Raw genomic sequence first — 20,473 nt, 5'->3', positions numbered from 1 at the left:
GGCAGGAGTGCATTTCTGCCAGGTGTGTGGGTGAGGAAGGGAGCGGGTGGGCCAGCTGTGGCAGAGCGAGCCCGCTTACTCTGTGTCCCAAGGACTCACACGAGGGACAGCAGGTGGAACTGCGGATAGACAGATCTTGGCCCGTGACGAGGAAGTGCTTTCTAACAGTGGCAACAGATCGTGTTTTGTTCACCTTGTATTTTCGTGCTTGGCACTGGCATGGCTTGGGAAATGGTCCTTGGGAAATGGTTTTTGAATAAATGGTTGACTGCTGACATCTTATTCAGAAATGTAGTGAGCTGTCCGTCCCTGGATGTATTCAGACAAAGGCTGCCTTAGAGGATTGGGGTGTGTAGCTTTAAAATCCTTTCCTGCCAGGATACTGCATGGTTCTATAATTCAGAAAAAGCATTTGGTAACTTCATTGTTGTGATGCAGGTGGGGCTTCAGACAGCCTTGAGAGGGCTAGGACACACACACACACACTCCCAGTCACTTAGCTGCCGCTCTCCACCTTTGTGGCTGAGCCTCAGCTGCACAGAATGGGAATGAGATGTGGACCTGTGGTAGACAGAGTTTCTAGAATGTCCCCCGAGAGGTGTCCTTCCCTAATCTCCAGACCCTCTGAATGTGATGAGGCATCGCTCCTGTGATTATGCTGTGCTGTGTGGCTCAGTGGACCTGAAGGCAGGGAGGTGAGTGGGCCTGACCTGGTCACAGCAGCGCTTAGTGCAGGGAGTGTTCTCAGGGGGTCACGAAGTGGGAGGTCAGAGATTCCAAGTGCCAGAGCCAGGCACTGTGCCAGGCTTAGAAGATGGAGGGTGCCGTGTGCAAGAATCAGAGGGCGAGCCCTGTCCCATAGCCAGTGAGGAGCCAGGGCCTCAGTGTAGGGCCATGTGCAGATGAATTCTCCAACCACCTGCATGAAAGCGGACTCTTGAAAGTGGACTCTTTCCAAGGGTCTCCAGTTCAGAGGCTAGTGTGGCCAACCTCCTGGTTTTGGCCTTTTGATACCGTGGGCATGCATAGAGCCCAGTCGTGCCCACCTGGATGTTTCACGTATAGATCTGTGGGCCAGCGAGTGGGGGTTGCTTGTGGTCACCAGGCTCGTGTTTATCGTGCAGCCATAGAAGATAATGCAGGGCGCTCTGTTTAGTTTTTCCAGTTTTCTTAGAGAAGAGCCTAATGGTTAGCTCTGGTTGTTCCAAGCACTTGCCTAGGGTGTCTGGACCCAATCTATTGTTAAACCTGTACCTTATCCCTACAAAGTCCAAATCCCCAGCCTGTGTTCACATGTGATAATTTTGGAGCTCACCTGGTGACCAAGACTAGAGTCATCATGGATGTCTTCAAGAAGGAGAATTGAGGGGGGTTGGGGACCAGCTGGTGGCTTATTCATGGGGGCAGAGGAATATGGTAGTTTCTCGGATAAGCCTGGCGGCCTTTTGCCTTAAGCAGCCTTCCAACTTTCTGCTCGTAGTTGGTGTTTTTTTTTTTTAATTTTCTTACCTGTTTGTCATCTTAGATACCGCCTTGCTTCTCCTTAGCAGGATTGGTCCTCAGGTAACATTGGCTGAGGCTCATGGGGGTGAAGTCGGCAGAGGGATTAAAACAGTGGCCTGGTAGACATGAGTGACATGGAGGCCAGAGTCTTACAGGGTCTGGCTGAACCTGTCAGAACATGAAAGGGAGCCCAAAGTAATGGCTCCTCTAGGTGTGAACATCTGAAAGATGCTAAAGTGGGAACCTCATCACTTCCAGTGAGTCTGCCTCTAAGGAATGATTGACAGGCATGAGTTGGCATCTTCCTTGGAATGGGATGTTTGACTCAGCTCCATGTGATGGATAGATGGCGGGCTCAGAAAAGCCTGACTGGATGTTCCTGGAGTTCAACCTGGGTTTCCTGAACAACCCAGTACATCTGTTATGCAGGGTCAGGGGCAGGGCAAAGAAAGACTTCTGAAAAAGGACCACCTCCACTTTCCAAGTGTAAACAGCCTTGTCCCTGAGGAGGTGATAACACATATGGGCAGATAAGAACCAGAGAGCTGTGGCAAGCAGTGGGTGTATAGACAGAGCAGGGAACTGTGGTTCCTGAAAAATGGGCTGTGGGTCTGTGAGAAGAGGTCTGGCCAAGGGCCAGGAGGAAGACAGCTGCTTCCGGGTCAGTCATAAGGTCTGTTTACCGATTTCTCCACACCCTGTACTTGTCACTGGTGCCTGGAGAAGGGGGCAGGTGCTAGGGGCTCTGGAGGGTCACGGTTGTCACTGAGTCCTTTGCTGGTGGCTGTAGGCTCTGGTTGTGCTGGGATAGTACCCAGGACACTGCTGGGCCCCATGGCACAGGAGGGCAAGCAGTCGGCTGGTTGTTGGCATTGGACATCACTGGGCAGCCGTGCTGGGTTCCCTCGGAGACAGAAAGAGACATGGGGGAGGGGAGTGCTGATGGCGTCACCTCCCTGCTGCTGAGCCTCCTGCCAAGGGATCCTAGAACTTATGGTGGTGTCATTTGAAACATTACTGATTAGTTAATGAGGAAGGTGATTATTCACAAAACAGCCTTGCAAATAAGCATGAGCTCACGACAGTTTAAACCAACCTGTGCCTACTTCCCTAAGAGTTTGTGAAATCATCTTTTGGTGTCAAGGTGACAGGTCCAGAGGACCTGAAATTGATGCTGATCAGTCACTTTCCCATTACAGAGCTACAGATCTGTGCCTGAGCCAGCAGCAGGTGGAGGGTACTGCCAGGCTGGAGGAAGGAGCAGCAGGGGAGTTGGGGTGCCAGGGAGGTGGGACGCTGAGCGCTAGCTGCCTGGCTAGGACTTCGTAGAAGTCATTTCACATTCTGGACCCCTGACTCTTCCTTTGTGAAAACAGGAGGTGGACTGGCTGATTGTCACAGTCTCCTCTGGCTCCAGTGCCCCAAATTACCAACTTTGTGAAATGCGCTGTAATTGAGACTCTTAACAGGCTGGGACTCAGAGTTTGGCTTATCTGAAGACAGCACGCTGGCCAGTTTGACATCGTCCTCACCTCTTCTGCCCTTGTGTTAGACCCCTGCTGCGTGGTCTGCTCTCTGTCTCCTGAGACATTTGCCTACTTACTTGCTCTGCGTGCCATGCAGACACAGCCCAAGCAGTTCTTAGTGGCTGCATAGAGGGGTGTCTGGGATATTGCATGTAGAGAGACATGTGTGAGAGAAAGCCATGAATAATTAGAAACTTCTTAATGGTAGGGCCAGCACCGCTGATTAATCAGAGCCAAATTCTCCTGCCATGTCCATAACAGAGAGTCTTCATCACTCTCCCTGATTAGCTGCTGTTGTCTCTCACTTTTGCTTGTCCTTGACTTTTAGAAAGAAAAGTTTTAAGATGATTCGATCCCAGTCCCTGTCTCTGCAAATGCCGACACAGCAAGATTGGAAGGGTCCCCCGACAGCCAGTCCGGCCGTATCTCCTGCAACCCCCGTGTTCCCTGGAGCCACTCCCCTGCCTGCGCCCGCACCCTATGCCGTGCCCGAGTTCCAGCGGGTCACCATCAGTGGAGACTACTGTGCCGGGGTAAGGCATCTCCGTGGGCTCTCTGGAGGCTGTGTGAGTGTTGCATAGCACGCCTTTTGCAAAAGCTGGGGTTCCTGGGGTCACGCCGAGACCCCAAAGCCTGGCTTGGTCTGTGAGTGTCTGGGAGATGGCGGGCAGATGTCTGGAGAGAAGGAGGGTTCTAGGCAAGGTGGTGGGTATGGGTGTGTGTCTAGGGTACTGCTGTCCTTGTGGGGAGGGCCTGGGGCTGCAGGCTGGCACATCGAGTGGCCTGTAGTTTCCATGTGGTCTCTGAGCCCAGAACCCCGCTTTCTGTTCCTGTAGCCCATTGGAGATGGTTCCAGTTTGGGCCCTTCAGAGTTCTCAGATGTTGAATGGATTCAAGTCCTGGTGTTGATTGGTTTGCATGCCATCAGGTATTGCTGATTCAGCTCCTCCTCTGTGCTTGGACTCATGTTCTTAAATACAGGCCAGACCCTCGAACCGGGAAGAGACCCTCGAACTTGACAAGAATGTGATTAAGCTTGGTTTGCCCCAAGTCAGTTAACTCAGCCACTGAAAATGTGCTAGTTTCACCTGGCTGGATGCTGAATTTTTATTGCTTCTTGAAGAGAAATATCACTTAGCTCCAGGTTTGGTTCTGCCTTCCTGGCCCTCAACCTATACTCATGCCTCAGTTGGCTTGTTATCCTCTCTTCTTTTTAACAGTACTCTTAGGATATACAGTGTATCTGAGAAGTGTGACTTATTACTCGTATTACAGAGTGACTTATTACTCTTATACATTTTCTTCTATTTTAACAAAATCAATAGAAGATCTCCGCATATGGCTTATAACTTAAAAGGCCCCAGAATTATATCAGTCCTCTAGCTACCCGATTTGCCTCCCCTGAGGCGGTTCTTGGTTTTGGTTTCTTATTTATTCTCACACAGTAGACTGTGTACCTACCGTGCTCATGGTTTCTATGCTCATGTAGTTGATTTATTTGTTTTTACACAAATGGGGGTTACCATACATTATACTGAGCCTAGGTTTTCCCTTAACAGTATATCTTGAAGATAACGCTATATCATTCTATCAAGAACTTCCTTGTTTTTTTTTAAAACAGGTGCATAATATTCCACTGTGTGGATGAACCATACTTTAAGTTCCTTTCTATGGATGGGGATTTTGGTTGGATTGCAAATAGTACAGGCCTTGTTTGGAGATATAGCATCGTGACCAGGAATCCATGGTGCCCACCCAACTTCCTGCATGTGGCAGAGTGGCCGAAAGGGAGAGTAGAGGGGGCTGAGGGCCAGCTGAAGGGAGGACATTGGCTGGTGTGTTAACCGGCTGTTTTCCATCAGTCTCCTTGTTGGCACATTGTAGGGCACGGAGCCTCTGAACTGGGCGACTGGTCCCCTGAGAGCCACCAGTTCGTAAGTGGCAGGCTGACCTTGCAGGTCGCCTTGGCCCCCCATGGGTCTACTGCCAGGCCTGAGGTGTGCAGTGGTAACAAGCTGGCTGGTCTGTTGGGATGCTGAACTCGTCTCTGATACCTCCAGGCTTGGCCCGAGCCTGTGCCATGCTGAGTCTGTTAGTCCTGCATATGACGTGTTTGGCTTTGTCGTGGGCAGGAACATATTTGTCTCTGGTGTTGTCTGCTCACCTGAGCTCTCAGAAGCCATCAGAAGGTATAAAATGGAGTTAATACCCCCTTATGGGGACATATGGAGTCAGGAAAGGAGAAGCTACATCCTTAATAAAAAGCAAGGGGGAAACAAAAGTAAAAGTAGAAACACATGCATGGAAAGATATATACCTTCCTCTGAGGGTAGAGTTTTAGCTGCATCTGAGATGATCTATTTATGTAAACATATAAGACATGTGAAACAGTGATAAAAAATGTTAAAATTGTCCGCTCCGGAAGGTAGATGCACAGGTGTCTGTCATCTTCAGTGCTTGTCTGTATGTTCACAACATTTCAAAACTAAAAGTGATTTTTTTTTTTAACTGAAGCCGAGTGGGCCCCAGCCTTCCTCCTTCTATGCTCCATCTTGTACCTCCCTTTTCTGCGTCTCTTATCCCCTCTTATGAATGACTGGCTGTTTAGCTGCTTATCTCCCCTAGCACGTTCAGGCTTCTGCCACACACATCCTTCCCAACAGACAGAGATGAACAAGGCCACTGGGAGGTGAGCATTTATCTCATTTGTCTCTGAGTATGAGGCAGCTCTGGGAAAGCAGAGCATCCTTGGGCTTCAGGAATCAATCCGTTCAGGGTCAGAAGTGTGACTGTCTGACTTTCTATGATTTATCCTCTCTGGGTCTCTGTTTCCCCAGTGGTGAGATGAGTGGCAATGAGGACCAAAATGAAACTTATGGAAAGGAACCGTCCCATAAGCGTGTGTTGCTTGGGTGGATTGGGGTGACTGCCAGATGAATCAGAAGGCTGGGGTAGCAGACTGAGCACTCGGAAGGACCCATGTATTTTCTTAACTGATCATGATGATGCTCACTCCATCAGGGACACAGTCCAGGCTGGGCCTCTTCATGTGCTGGGTGCCGCAGCATCTGGCTTGTGGTTGATGTGCTGAGTGCTGGCCTGGGGTGTGCACATTGGAGTACCTGCCTCCCTCCCAACGGCCCCAAATCTCCTCCTGTGTTAGGGGGTTCCGTGATTTGCCAGGAGGACTCCTAGGACTCAGCGCACAGCTGCACTCATGACTAGGATTTACTACAGTAAAAGGATACTGAGCAAAATCAGCAAAGGGAAGAGGTACACAGGACAGAATCTGGAGGAGGCCAGAGGCAAGCAGCCCCTCCCAGTGGAGTCAGCAGAATGCACTTAATCCCTCAGCATTCACGTGTGACAGCACGTGTGAAGTGTCATCTTCCGCGGAAGCTCCTTAGAGACTTAGTGGCTGAGATTGTTACCGGGGCTGGCTGCACATCTGCAGAGCACACCCCTCAGTCCGAGGCTTGCAACAGGAAATCAGGCGTGCAGCATACATCACGGTGTGTGCACAAACTGTCAGGCAGAGGGAGCCACTGTGCCCACCATGGTGGGGATGCTCCTCAGACCCAAGTTCCCCGCTGTGTGTCCTGGGCCCACCTTGCGGCAGGTCTCACTAGGTCAGCAGCCTCAGGCCTGCTCTCTGAACTTTTTCCTGCAGATCACCGTGGAGGACTATGAGCAGGCTGCCAAGAGCCTGGCCAAGGCCCTGATGATCCGGGAGAAGTATGCCCGCCTCGCCTATCACCGCTTCCCGCGCACCACGGCCCAGTACCTGGGTCATCGGCGGCTGGACACCACGCCCCTGGAAGAGGGCCTCCCAGGTATGGTGCTGTGGTGGCAGCTGGGCTTCCAGGCGGGGCACGGCCTGAGAGTTGGTCAGGATGTCTTACTGGTTGGATGTGTTGCCCTCAGATGGTGTTTTAAGGGCAGAGCCCTGGTCTTGGCTTCTCCTACACTGATTTCTTTGCTAGTTTCCTCAAGGGCTGATTCCATGTGCACCAGGTGCCTTGCTTTGAGCTGAGCTGTATAAGTTGGGGGGAGTGGAGGGGCTGAAAGGCAGTCTCTGCTCTTGGGAGATGGGCAGTCTCAGCCTGGATATTTAAACACAGTCAGACAGTAAATACCAAATTAGGGGTGAGGTGCATGGATCCGGGGTAGGTAGAGAGGGCGTGTTCTCAGGGCAGGGAAGTTGGCTCTGGAGTCCAGCATACTCACATTCCGATCTAAGCTCCACTTTCTAAATACCTAAAGACCACTTTCTTGGAAAAGGAAGGCATTTCTCCAAACCTCAGTTTTTCAATCTGTAAAATGGGAATACTAATAATATCTCTCCTTTGGGCCTGTTGTGAGGATGAAATGAGAGAAAGCATGTGAAGTAGTTGGTGCAGTTCTGGATCTAGTGCATGCTCAGTTGCATCTGATTCTTCGCGACCCCATGGACTGTAGCCTGCCAGGCTCCTCTGTACATGGGATTCTCCAGGCAAGAATACTGGAGTGGGTTGCATGCTCTCCTGCAGGGGATCTTCCTGATTCAGAGATCAAATCTGCATCTCTTATGTCTTCTGCATTGGCAGCCAAGTTCTTTATCACTAGAGCCACTTGGGAAGCCCCTGGATCTAGTGAGTGATTGGTACAGTAGTTATGTTGATGCTGTGGAGTTCAGGGAACAGGGGATCGGAGAAGGCAGGATGCTTTCTGGTGGAATCTGTTTGGCCTGTGAAGGATCCAGGGGCAGTAGGGGCTGTAAGTTAAGCAATGTGAATGAAGACGACAGGAGACCTTGATCGTGAAAGCTGGTGGTGGGGAATCAGATGAGGGCCTGGTGGTCTGTGCCAGCACCCAGGACCCTGGGTGGAGTTGGTGCCAAGATGTCTCCTCTCCGGCTTCTTTGAAGCTCTGAACCTGGACTTTGGGCATCTGTTACCACCTGGGGCTCTGGGTCTCAGCCCTCCCGGGCCCAGTTCCCTGTCTGTCTGAGGGTTGATCCCACCTGCTCCACTGTTGGCAGGCAGAAATGACTATCAAAGGTGTACTTTATACAGAACAGAGTCCTGCGGGCCTGGGTGTGAGTGTGGTGAAGTGCAGGCTGTGGTTGACCCAGGCTTTTGGACTGCCTGCGTCTCATGGGCACTGCCCCGCATTTGGGACTCATGTGCCGGCCTGTGGCCATGCCTGATGGGGGCGTGTGTGGCATCTCTTTCCCTCTCTGTGCTGCCTTAGCCCCTGGGATGGCTCACGTCTGCTCCAGGGACAGTCTGTTCTGAGCTCTGATAGGAGACACTCAGCCAGCCACTTCGCCTTCCTTCCATTGATGATTCCAGGATTTCCTCCTGCCTGTGCTGGCAGTGGACAGCCCAGACCCTTTGCAGGGTTGGCTGATGTGCAGAGTTGAAGTCCCTACTTCTACTGCTACTTAGCATAACCTGTTCCTTGGCCAGAACAGAGCTTGTCGAGAGCCAGGAAAACCCACCTCAAGAGTGATGAGAATAACGCCCTATGATATATTTACACAGCATCTGCCTCTACCTGCCGCTGCAGCCCTCACAGCAGCCCGTTAAGGCAGGGCATCATCCTCAGCTGAGCAGACAGGGTCGGGAGGTAAAGTCCCAGTTTGCTCGAAGTCATAGCTGGGAAATAGCCAAGAGGTGTTTTCTGGCTCCTATGGGCTGACAGCCCATGGTGTGGGGACAGACAGCTCCGTCTCTGGGGGCACAGGCTCCCTATTCTGTGCTTATGGGGACGGCTGGCTTCTCCATCTTGCCCCTTGGCTGCCCTGGGCTCAGGAAGATGTGGAAGGACAGGAACAATTATATTCCCGCTGGGCAGTCCCAGATCCTGTTTGTTCTCTTATTAGGAGAAGACGCAGCTGCCCATCTTAATAAGCTTCATGTCCCTGAACTACCCAGAAGACTGAAGTTCATTTCAATTAAGTTAAAAAAAAAAAAATGAAGTGCCAGCTACTGGCCAGGGATGGTTCTAGGAAATGGGGACACAGCAGTGAACAAGATGAACATTTACCACCCAAGATAAAGACGAGAAGTCATCTTCAGTTCAGTTCAGCTCAGTTGCTCAGTCGTGTCTGACTCTTTGCAACCCCATGAATTGCAGCACGCCAGGCCTCCCTGTCTATCACCAACTCCCGGAGTTCACTCAAACTCATGTCCATTGAGTCGGTGATGCCATCCAGCCATCTCATCCTCTGTCATCCCCTTTTCCTTCTGCCCCCAATCCCTCCCAGCATCGGAGACTTTTCCAATGAGTCAACACTTTGCGTGAGGTGGCCAAAGTACTGGAGTTTCAGCTTTAGCGTCATTCCTTCCAAAGAAATCCCAAGGCTGATCTCCTTCAGAATGGACTGGTTGGATCTCCTTGCAGTCCAAGGGACTCTCTAGAGTCTTCTCCAACACCACAGTTCAAAAGCATCAATTCTTCGGCGCTCAGCCTTCTTCACAGTCCAACTCTCACATCCATACATGACCACTGGAAAAACCATAGCCTTGACTAGATGGACCTTTGTTGGCAAAGTGATGTCTCTGCTTTTCAATATGCTATCTAGGTTGGTCATAACTTTTCTTCCAAGGAGTAAGCGTCTTTTAATTTCATGGCTGCAATAACCATCTGCAGTGATTTTGGAGCCCAAAAAATAAAGTCTGACACTATTTCCACTGTTTCCCCATCTATTTCCCATGAAGAGATGGGACCAGATCCCATGATCTTCGTTTTCTGAACGTTGAGCTTTAAGCCAACTTTTTCACTCTCCTCTTTCACTTTCATCAAGAGGCTTTTTAGTTCCTCTTCACTTTCTGCCATAAGGGTGGTGTCATCTGCATATCTGAGGTTATTGATATTTCTCCCAGCAATCTTGATTCCAGCTTGTGCTTCTTCCAGCCCAGCATTTCTCATGATGTACTCTGCATAGAATTTAAATAAGCAGGGTGACAGTATACAGCCTTGAGGTACTCCTTTTCCTATTTGGAACCAGTCTGTTGTTCCATGTCCAGTTCTAACTGTTGCTTCCTGACCTGCATATAGGTTTCTCAAGAGGCAGGTCAGGTGGTCTGGTATTCCCATCTCTTTCAGAATTTTCCACAGTTTATTGTGATCTACACAATCAAAGGCTTTGGCATAGTCAATAAAGCAGAAGTAGATGTTTTTCTGGAACTCTCTTGCTTTTACCATGATCCAGCAGATGTTGGCAATTTGATCTCTGGTTCCTCTGCCTTTTCTAAAACCAGCTTGAACATCTGGAAGTTCATGGTTCACGTATTGCTGAAGTGTGGCTTGGAGAATTTTGAGCATTACTTTACTAGTGTGTGAGATGAGTGCAATTGTGCGGTAGTTTGAGCATTCTTTGGCATTGCCTTTCTTTGGGATTGGAATGAAAACTGACCTTTTCCAGTCCTGTGGTCACTGCTGAGTTTTCCAAACGTGCTGGCATATTGAGTGCAGCACTTTCAGAGCATCATCTTTCAGGATTTGGAATAGCTCAACTGGAATTCCATCACCTCCACTAGCTTTGTTCATAGTGATGCTTTCTAAGGCCCACTTGACTTCACATTCCAGGATGTCTGGCTCTAGATGAGTGATCACACCATCGTGATTATCTGGGTCATGAAGATCTTTTTTGTACAGTTCTTTCTTGCCACCTCTTCTTAATATCTTCTGCTTCTGTTAGGTCCATACCATTTCTGTCCTTTATCGAGGCCATCTTTGCATGAAATGTTCCCTTGGTATCTCTAATTTTTTGAAGAGATCTCTAGTCTTTCCCATTCTGTTGTTTCCCTCTATTTCTTTACATAGCGGCAAGTGCTAAGGAGATGAAATAAAGCAGGGAGGGGGAGGTGAGATGCCGGGGCTGGTTGGGGTGGTTAGGTTTTAGGTCAGACAACCAGGACAGACCTCACTGGTGACTTTGGAGCCCCTGTGAGCTCCTGAGGTCAAGGACATTTTGCTATCACTCAGTTATGTCTTTCAGACTTTCATCCTCCCCCTCTACCTGAAGAAGACCCATATTGCCTGGAGAATGCTCCCCCCAACCTGGGCTACCTGGTCCGTATGCAGGGAGGCATCCTTTATGTGTATGACAACAAGAAGATGCTGGAGCGCCAGGAGCCCCACAGCCTACCCTACCCCGACCTGGAGACCTACACGGTGGACATGAGCCACATCCTGGCTCTCATCACGGATGGCCCCACGTAAGTCCCCTTCCCCCTTCATGACCAGGTGAGTCCACCTCTTTCTGCAGGAGCACTGCTCTGTAAAAGGGACCAGGGTAGGCCTTCTGCTCTGGGCTTTCCCTCAGTTAAACCACCCCAGAGAGGGCTTTGTGGGTTTCTCTCTTTTCCCAGTGCTTTTGGGCTTTTGCGACAATTTTTCTTCACAGACTGGCGTATTCTTCGAGTTGCTCCTGCCTGTGCCTTCCGCATGCACGGGTGTGGAGCTCCTGCTTGCCGGCGGCCACCTGTGCACCTTAAAATGATGGTCACCCCTCACCCTAGGCCGGACGGCAGTGATGCAGAGAGTTACCAGCCCAGGGCTTTAGGGTAGATGGTGGGGGAGCCGTGAAGACTGTTGCTTCCGGTGTTGGTTTTTCCATGTTTCTGGAGCAGGGAGTGCAGGGAGCCTGGGAACTCTGAGCCACAACTCCCAGGATGCTTGTAGGCTTAGCTGGAGCTACCCTGGCAGGGAACTGTCTTCCTGAGTTCGGGCCCTCACTCCTCGGAGAGCATTTAAGGGAATCAGCAGCGGAGGTTGCTCATGAGTGCCCAGCTCGGGGGAGCAGAGGAAGCTGGTCACAGCTGAGGGACTTCTCTCTTGTCCTGCTATTTGGGTTTTGCTGGGAGTTGGGTGACGGCAGTGTCCACCGGAGGAGAGTGGGCCCCGAGGGGATGGACAGAGTGGGTCGAGGTCCTTGGTGATCTGAGGGCAGAGGGAAGAGCTGGAGGGGAGAGTGGGATCCTGGGAGCTTGCCTCAGCCAATGTGAACAGAGGGTCTGAGGGAAAGCCTTGGGGACAGGGCTGTTCCAGGAGTGTGTGAGCAGCAGCTGTCCTGTCTGGGAGACTGTCAGGGCAAGTCCTACTGGGAAAGGGACCGGGAAAGATGCCCTTGAGAATCCTGTCTGACCCAGACTCTGCCATGCTTGGCTGTGGACTCATCCTGGCGCACATATGGTGGTGCTGGTCCAGGCTTGGTGGCTGCTCTTTACAAGGGTCTCTGTGCCTGGGTGCCAAGGGAGCCGTGTGTATCTGGGGGCCACAGGGGAGCAGGGTGGCCCGACTTGTGGTTGCATGTTCCGTGTAGCTGTGGCATAGGCACGTGGCCAGGCCCCTGGGCTGGGTGTGGGCTGGCTCTTGGCTGAGAACAGTGGGTGCTCCCACCCCCCAGTGGCCTTTGCAAGCTGGTGGGGACATCAGTTCTTTCATGGACTTCTGTCCTGGTAGCAACACCCCTATATCCCTCATCTGCCTACGATGCAGAACATCCACCCCTCGTCCTGAAGCCTCAGGGTTGAGAAATCTTCTGGGTGTCATCTGGTCACAGCCAAGGCGGGAAGGTCATGCCTTAGGATTTGACTGTATTACTGATCTTCTGGACAGAGATGAAACTCCTTTCAAGGAATGAAAGCTGGCAGAGGATAGATGGGAGGGTGGAAGATGGAAGGGCTGAAAGAGGGAGACTTTCTTTGAGTATCCATGAAGCTGAGTTGGACCCTTCACACCCTAAGCCAATTTGGCCCTCACTTCAGTCTTGGGCAGTACCATCTCTGTATTTGTTCATGAGAGACAGCAGCTTGAGATTAATTGCCTAAACCTCTAAAGCTCATACAGAAGGAATCTGTATGAGGTCAGCTCTCTGCTGCTGCTGCTGCTAAGTCACCTCAGTCGTGTCCGACTCTGTGTGACCCCATAGACGGCAGCCCACCAGGCTCCCCCGTCCCTGGTATTCTCCGGGCAAGAACACTGGAGTGGGTTGCCATTGCCTTCTCCAATGCATGAAAGTGAAAAGTCAAAGGGAAATCGCTCAGTCGTGTCCAACTCTTAACTACCCCATGGACTACAGCCCACCAGGCTCCTCAGTCCATGGGATTTTCCAGGCAAGAGTACTGGAGTAGGGTGCCATTGCCTTCTCCGATCAGCTCTCTTCTGGCCCCTATCGACTCCACGCATTTCATAGAGCACGTGGCTGTGGTTACACAGTGCAGCTGGGTCTGCGGATAGCTGGCCCCTTCTCATCCCTCTCTGCTCCATCCTGACCTTACACCCAGGACTGGGTCCCCACAGACACCGGAGGTCTCCAGACTGGAGAACTGACACGACTTCTCCTCAACTGTGGTTTCTTCTCCTTCCTGACCTGCAGGAAGACGTATTGTCACCGGCGACTGAACTTTCTGGAATCCAAGTTCAGCCTACATGAGATGTTAAATGAAATGTCTGAGTTCAAAGAGTTGAAGAGTAACCCCCACCGAGACTTCTATAACGTGAGAAAGGTGCGTTAGCGGGCCAGCGTTCAGAGCTCCCGTCCCAGGCCTCATTCCAACCCATTCCGGCCCTAGCCAGTCGGGGGCTGGTCCCCAGTGTGGCCTTCCTATGAACAAAAGGAAAACTGGCCAGTCTTCCATGTGTCCGGCCACGCCTCAGATGGTACTTGTTATGACTTTGTTGTATATCTGTTAGAATGTACCATCCTCCTTGAAAAATAGAGCAGGACCTATTAACTGGTTATAAGAATTGAGACATAGAGGTTGCCTCAAATTTATCATGGATCGAAAAACAGTTATCAATGTTAAGACCTCTTTGGACTTGGGAGTGTGTGGTTTTGCTTCCTTTTGGACTGGGTGTGTTTAAGAACAAGTATCTGATGTGCTCCTCTCTCTGCCCTCCTCTAGAGTGGATGAGCAGCCTACTCCTGGGCTCAGGGGCTGCAGTCGGGATAAGCCTGTAGGTTAAATGGTCACCGCCTCCTGCTTTTCCATTTTATTCCATGTAACTAATATATATCAAGCATGGGATCAGTGCCAAGTGAGGGGCATTTTGATGCTGAGTAAGGGTCGCTTTCTGTCTATAAGCAGTTCCCAGCTGGTTACTATTAGTTTGATAGGGATGTGATAGACGTGTCTTTCAGGAAGAGGTCGGAACTGAGCTGACTTAGAGTGAGTTATGCTCAGCTCCTGGGCTCTAAGGCTTACGTAAAAGTCTTGGGAATTTCCAGGCAGAGGTGAAAGGGCATGTGTTGGAAGTTTACCTTCAAGCACCGTCTGTTTCTTCTCTGTGATCCTCAGGTGCTCAGACAGATGGGTGCCTCAGTCAATAGGCCAGCTCCTCTCTATCCTGCCTCCGTGAACGCTTCACCCTAGATGGGTGTCCAGGGAAACTCCTCGCCCAGCTCTGGGCAAGCCTGCCCTCCGCACATGGGCATTCTCAGGGCCGGCTGGCCTCCTGCAGTGTCCTTGCTGACTGCACCAGCTCCGTTTGCTTCTGAAGCAGGGCCCCTGTGGGTGCTGATGGGCTGGCCAGCTGCTCTCTGGCCCCTCTGTGGGTGAGAGTCCTGGGGACAGGGGTGGGGGCTGTGGTTACATACCAGAGCCAAACCTCGAGTTCTCTGTCAATCTGGGGGTTTGTGTACTCTCTGAATGGAGATTCTTTGAGTGCTGTGCTGGGCTGCACTCTGGCTCCACAGCCATCCATAAACACAGGCCAAGGTCTGCTCCAGGTCAGGCTGTGCCTGCCCCTCCCTGTCTCCTGGGTGCTGACTGCTCTTACCCTGGAATTCTCTGCGAGGGGAGGAGAGCTGATTCTGAAGTCCAGGATGGGCTGGGAGGTGGCCTCCTCACTTCCAAGTGGCTCTCAGTGTCGTGGTGGCCCTGCTCTGAGGCAGGAGCTGTGTGTGGCCATGGGTCAGTGTGGGTGGTATTGTGAAATTACCTGCAGCATCACAGCAGATCCTGGGTCCTGGCACCGTGAGGCCCAACCAGCAGGTGTGTGTAACTGAGATGATTGTTTTCAGCTCGGAGCTGAGAACAAGGGGCTGAGTGTGTTTGTTGCTTGGCAGTGGGGTAGGATTAGGCCTTACCCACTTTGGTTTAAGTTTCATATCATGGAGAGCAAACAGGTTTCATCTTCTGTGCCAAACTTGACCAATGGGTAGTGGCTACCTGAGGCTATTCCCAAAGCTTAGTGAAGGGTGCTGTAGTTGATTATTGATGTCTGCCATGGATGTGGCAGACCCCAGTTCGATTCCTGGGTCAGGAAGATCCCCTGAAGAAGGGATAGGCTTCCCACTCCAGTATTCTTGGGCTTCTCTGGTGGCTCAGCTGGTAAAGATGTGGATGCCTGCAGTGCGGTAGACCTGGGTTTGATCCCAGGGTTGGGAAGATCCCTTGGAGAAGGGAACAGCTACCCACGCCAGTATTCTGGCCTGGAGAATTCCATGACAGAGGAGCCTGGTGGGCTACAGTCCATGGGGTTGCAAAGAGTCGGACACAACCGAGCGACTTTCACTATAGATGTGGAAATAGTGTTGGCTTAGAGGCCAGGTACTGGCCAGCCCATTTAGAAACCACTGTTTGTTTAGACCCAGATCTTAGGTGAAAGCAAGGAATGCTCTTGGATCTTCCAGTGAATTGAAAGTGCTGACCTCCGATTACAGGCTGTCTTACTTGTTCCTAAAATAATCACCCTGGTAATTCTGAAGTTCGGATCCCGTGCTTCCTGGATTGTGCAGCTGTTTTCCTTCCTCACCTTGTGACTCATGGGGGTAAGCACAGGCTGCACCCCCTGCGGTGTGTCACTGGGATGCCGGAGGACAGCAAGAAAGCCCAGAATGTGCTGAGTCATGCTGAGGTGGTGGAGCCCAGCTGTGTCTGGACGGCTGAGCTGAGGCCGGCTGACCTTCGCTTGTGCCTCCCCCATGAGCCCAGCCTGTCCCTGAAGGGCCTGAGCTTTGGGTGATGTTTTAACTTTTGGTGCTTCGTTTCTCTGATGCCCAGTGGTCTGTATTTGTAGTAGGAGTGACGGGATTAAAGGCAGGAAGGCCCTGAGGAGTGAGTGATGTGGCCGGTGACAGGGGCTGGCTGGTGGAAAGCTCACAGAGGTTCAGTGGATTGGATGTCAGGTTTGGCATGGCTCGGAGATGCCTGGCCAGCTGTGGACACATTCCTTGGCCTGAAGTCAGCCGCCTCCTCACCCCAGCCCTGGCAGATTGCCCAGCTGGCCACAGCAGGGACTGCAGAGTGTGGGCTAGTGGTTGGCAGCACCCTGGCCTGTGAGGTCACTGCCACCTTCCCTGGGACCTCCCGCAGGCCCCTTGGGTTTATGGAAGAGGGTCAGGATGCCCACTGTGACTTCAGGCCATCCCTCAGCTTAGCCAGGGCTCTGTTTCTTTAGGGCTGGTGGCTGAGGGGAATACTCTGGGGGTTCTAAGAGAGGTCAGTGGCAAGTGTGGGATTTTGCGGGGCATTACATGAGCCCTCGGGGTTCTATGAGGAGGAGGTGGATATCACTGAAACGGTCGGAACCTCCCATACTTGTTCATTGGTCCGTTCATCCGTCCATTGATTTTACATCATCCCAGGCTCTGGGGTAGGCACTGGAGACTTAGTGCACAGACACGCCCCTGTCCTTGAGGACTGAGCTTCCAGTCTAATGATGAAGTAGATAGAAACTTATTAGAGAGGACTGGAGGATACATACAGTGACAGGAGTGTCTGTGCCAGGGCTCCAGGTTGGACAAGGGGAAAACTAGCTCGTTGTGTTTGGGGGATCAGGATGGGCTTCTATGTGGAGGAGGTCGTAGAAGACTTCCAAGTGGATGAGACTGGTGGGGAGGAAGGAAGACATCCAGGCTGAGGAATAGCATGGCTCCTTGGGTACCTGTAAGTGGGGTGTCCTGGCTGGAGCAGAGAGCAGGGCAAGGTGAGACTTAAGACTGAAAGTAAGCCTTGAATCCCAGTCTAAGGAACTTGGGCGTTATCTTGAAATGTTGGGCAGCACTGATGTGTTAACAGGGACAATGGCCAGATTTGAACTGTACTTAGAAAAGGTCTCCTGATGCTGTAAGAAGGGGGATCGATTGGGCAGCAAGGCTAGAGTGGGGAAGCCCAGTTCTAGAAGAGATATGGGGTGGGGCGGTCCAGCACCAGGGGAGGTGCTGAGGCTCTGCACTCAACACCGAAGCCCGGGGGTCCTGGTTCTTGGTGCCGAGGGAGGCGGCTCGGCTCACATGCTGGGGCCTGTGTCGCAGGTGGACACGCACATCCATGCAGCTGCCTGCATGAACCAGAAGCACCTGCTGCGCTTCATCAAGCACACGTATCAGACGGAGCCCGACAGGACAGTGGCCGAGAAGCGGGGCCGGAAGATCACCCTGCGGCAGGTGTTCGACAGCCTGCACATGGACCCGTACGACCTCACTGTGGACTCGCTGGACGTCCATGCGGTGAGTGGGCTCGGCCCCAGGGCCTCACGCAGTCCTGGTGGAGGACTCAGCCTGCTGGAAAGCAGCCACGATTGGTCTTGGAGAGGGGCTGGCTGTGTAGGCATCTCTTTCTCTTCCAGCCGTGGGAACTGTGAGAGGCAGTTTGTCCGCAGAGAGTAAGGGCTGGAAGCAGCCTTGGGACAGAGGAGAAGAGGGTGTGACTTGAAGTCAGCGACATTCCCCTTCTAACTCCCATTTCCGCTACATAAGAGTTAATTAAGTGCCTTTGAGTAATTCACTTGAGCTTTTATTTCCTTGCTTGTAACGTGGTGACTACCACGTGCCTTAATGACATTGCAGTGTTATTAAAGTACTAAATGGAGGTGCAGCTGCTATAGAAAACAGTATGGCTGCTCCACAGGAAGTTAAATATAGAATTACCATATATTCCAGCAATCCCAATCCTAGGTATAGACCCCAGGGACTAAAACTGATACTTGCACATCAGTGCTTATCACAGCATTATTCACAGTGGCCAAAGAGTGTCCATCACCACTTGAATGGATAAACAAAATGTACACACACACACATACATACACACACTGGAATATTATTCAGTCCTGAAAAGGGATAAAGTACTGATAACCTGCTACATCCACGGATGAACCCTTAAAACATTATAAATCAAAGAAGTCAGACACAAAAGGACAAGTACTGTATGATTCCACATGTATGAGGCATCTGGAACAGGCAAACTCATGGAGACAGAAAGGAGAATGGTGGTTCCCGTGGGCTGGGGGAGGGGTCGTGGGGAGTTGTTTTGTGAGGACGGAGTTTCAGTTTTGTAAGATGAAAGAGTTCTGGGGACAGATGGTGGTGATAGCTGCCCAGCAGTGTGAATGTACACTTAAAAATGGTTAAGACGGCACATTTTGTGTTGTATACATTTCACCACAGTGAAAAAATCTTAAAGGCAGACATTGAATGAGGAGATGTGGAGAAAGGGCCTTATGCAGTCCAAGCAGTAGTAGGGCACACGTTATTACGGATGGCTCAGTATTCTTTGCTCGCTCAGCTAGCCCTGCTCCTAGAAGCACGAGGACCTTGACCCTGCTCTACAGAGGGTCTCAGGGACAGACCCCAGGGCTGACTGAGTGAGGATGTGTGGTCCCGGCCCTGGGACTTTCCAAGCGTCCATGTATGAAGTGGCATAGAAGGTGCCTTTCAGTGTGGCTCGTGGAGGCCACATTGTAACGGCTGGAGGTGTGTGTCTGGTGGCTGCAGGATAGCGTGGTGAGCTGGCTGATGTCTCTTTCTCCAGGGCCGGCAGACGTTCCACCGCTTTGACAAGTTCAACTCCAAGTACAACCCTGTGGGGGCCAGCGAGCTGCGAGACCTGTATCTGAAAACAGAAAACTACCTAGGAGGAGAGTACTTCGCTCGGATGGTCAAGGTGAGTGAGCCCTGGGCATCTCAAGCCCTCCTTGGATTCCCAACAGCATCTGCATCCAGGGGATGGGGGCCTGCAGGGGCTCCTGTCCTTTTCCCCTTCCTGAATCCCTGTCCATCCAGCTCAGGCGAGGGGCAGGCGCCCACTGCCCAGTGCTGTGGCCCTGGCCGCCAGCTTCTGGGTGGGCAGGAAGTGCTGTGTATGGACTGTGCTGACTGTGGGCAAGAGGAAGGGGAAGATGTCCGTCCCAGCGCTGCCCTCCACAGCCAGGCTTGCTGCTCTGCGTGTTTGCAGCCTGCACGGGGTACAGGTTCGCTCTGTTTGGTGACGCTTCTGCCCCCGGGCCTCTAGTCACACGAGTGACTGTGCAAGCCCAGGGCTTTCTTCCCTACGAGGGTGGAGTGAGTGCTAACAGAGGTGTAGATCAGGCCTTCTGAGCCGGGGAGCTGCTGGCTGGGGGAGCTGCAGGGTCTGCTGCTGGGGTCAACCCAGGTTCAACCCTTGGGCTGATCTGAGCTCTTCTTGGTGCCAGGAGGTGGCCCGGGAGCTGGAGGAGAGCAAGTACCAGTACTCAGAGCCACGGCTCTCCATCTACGGCCGCAGTCCCGAGGAGTGGCCCAACCTGGCCCGCTGGTTCATCCAGCACAAGGTCTACTCGCCCAACATGCGCTGGATCATCCAGGTGCCCCGGATCTAGTAAGTGAGGCAGCTGCTGTCTCCCCGTGTCCTCTGGGGTCGCCAGCCTGTCCCGCAGGATCTGCTGAGCCTGTTTCAGTGCCAGCCTAGGCCTAGCGCCCCTGGGACTCCCCTACAGAGAGGGGCGGTCTGCACAGATACCTTGTGATGCTTCCACACTGTTCTTTGAGGAACATATAATCGCAAAGGCCTGGTGGAACTGTGCTCAGTTGCTCAGTCATGTCTGACTCTTTGCGACCCATTGACTGCAGCCCACCAGGCTCTTTTGCCCTTGGAATTTTCCAGGCAAGAATACTAGAGTGGGTTGCCATGCACTTCTCCAGGGGATCTTCCTGACCCACAGGTTGAACCCGTGTCCCTTGTGTCTGCTGCATTGGCAGGCTGATTCTTTACCACTGCACCACCTGGGAAGCCCTGGTGGGAACGACTGCCCATCTTCTTGTCACTGTGATTTGAGGATGGACTATCTTTTTGGGTGAGGCTGGGAGTCTGCATAACCTGATGGGGGCCTACATTGCTGGCCCACTGCCTGGATATGGCTCAGACTACTCCTGTCCTCTCCAGTCTGGGCAATATAGGGCCCCTGGAATGGCTGGGACTTGTGGTTTAGGGGAACTGAGCTGAGTGGCAGGGAGTTAGATCAGCCTGAATCCCAGTGCCCCCCTCCCAGTGTGGCCTCTAGCTGAAGAAAACTCACTGATGGGCATGGGTAGGTGCTGAGTGTGCCAACCAGTGCTTGGTATTGCAGAACTTGGCGAGGAGGGGAGGATCTGTGTTGGAGCCCCACCTCTGACCCTGCCCTGGGTGCTTAAGTGGGGACTTGCACTGCCTGAGGAAGGGACCGGGGTGGTCTCTGACAGGTCGAGGGGGCTA

The 20,473-nt window shown here is 52.1% G+C and overlaps 1 protein-coding gene across 9 annotated transcripts in view; it reads left to right on the top strand.

Moving 5' to 3' along the window:
* The window catches only part of AMPD3 (adenosine monophosphate deaminase 3), a 296,752-nt gene that overhangs the window by 266,893 nt on the left and 9,386 nt on the right, over positions 1–20,473 (top strand). For all 9 annotated transcript variants that reach the window (XM_055548650.1, XM_055548652.1, XM_055548651.1 and 6 more), the window contains 7 exons: positions 3,358–3,562; positions 6,700–6,862; positions 11,017–11,236; positions 13,399–13,528; positions 17,281–17,475; positions 18,776–18,907; positions 19,437–19,600. In XM_055548650.1, coding sequence (XP_055404625.1) covers positions 3,358–3,562; positions 6,700–6,862; positions 11,017–11,236; positions 13,399–13,528; positions 17,281–17,475; positions 18,776–18,907; positions 19,437–19,600 — 1,209 coding nt within the window. The remainder of the gene's footprint in view (positions 1–3,357; positions 3,563–6,699; positions 6,863–11,016; positions 11,237–13,398; positions 13,529–17,280; positions 17,476–18,775; positions 18,908–19,436; positions 19,601–20,473) is intronic.

Source organism: Bubalus kerabau, chromosome 15 (genome assembly GCF_029407905.1).
Source record: "Bubalus kerabau isolate K-KA32 ecotype Philippines breed swamp buffalo chromosome 15, PCC_UOA_SB_1v2, whole genome shotgun sequence".
NCBI lineage: Eukaryota > Metazoa > Chordata > Mammalia > Artiodactyla > Bovidae > Bubalus > Bubalus kerabau.
This window is presented reverse-complemented; position numbering and strand designations above follow the sequence as displayed.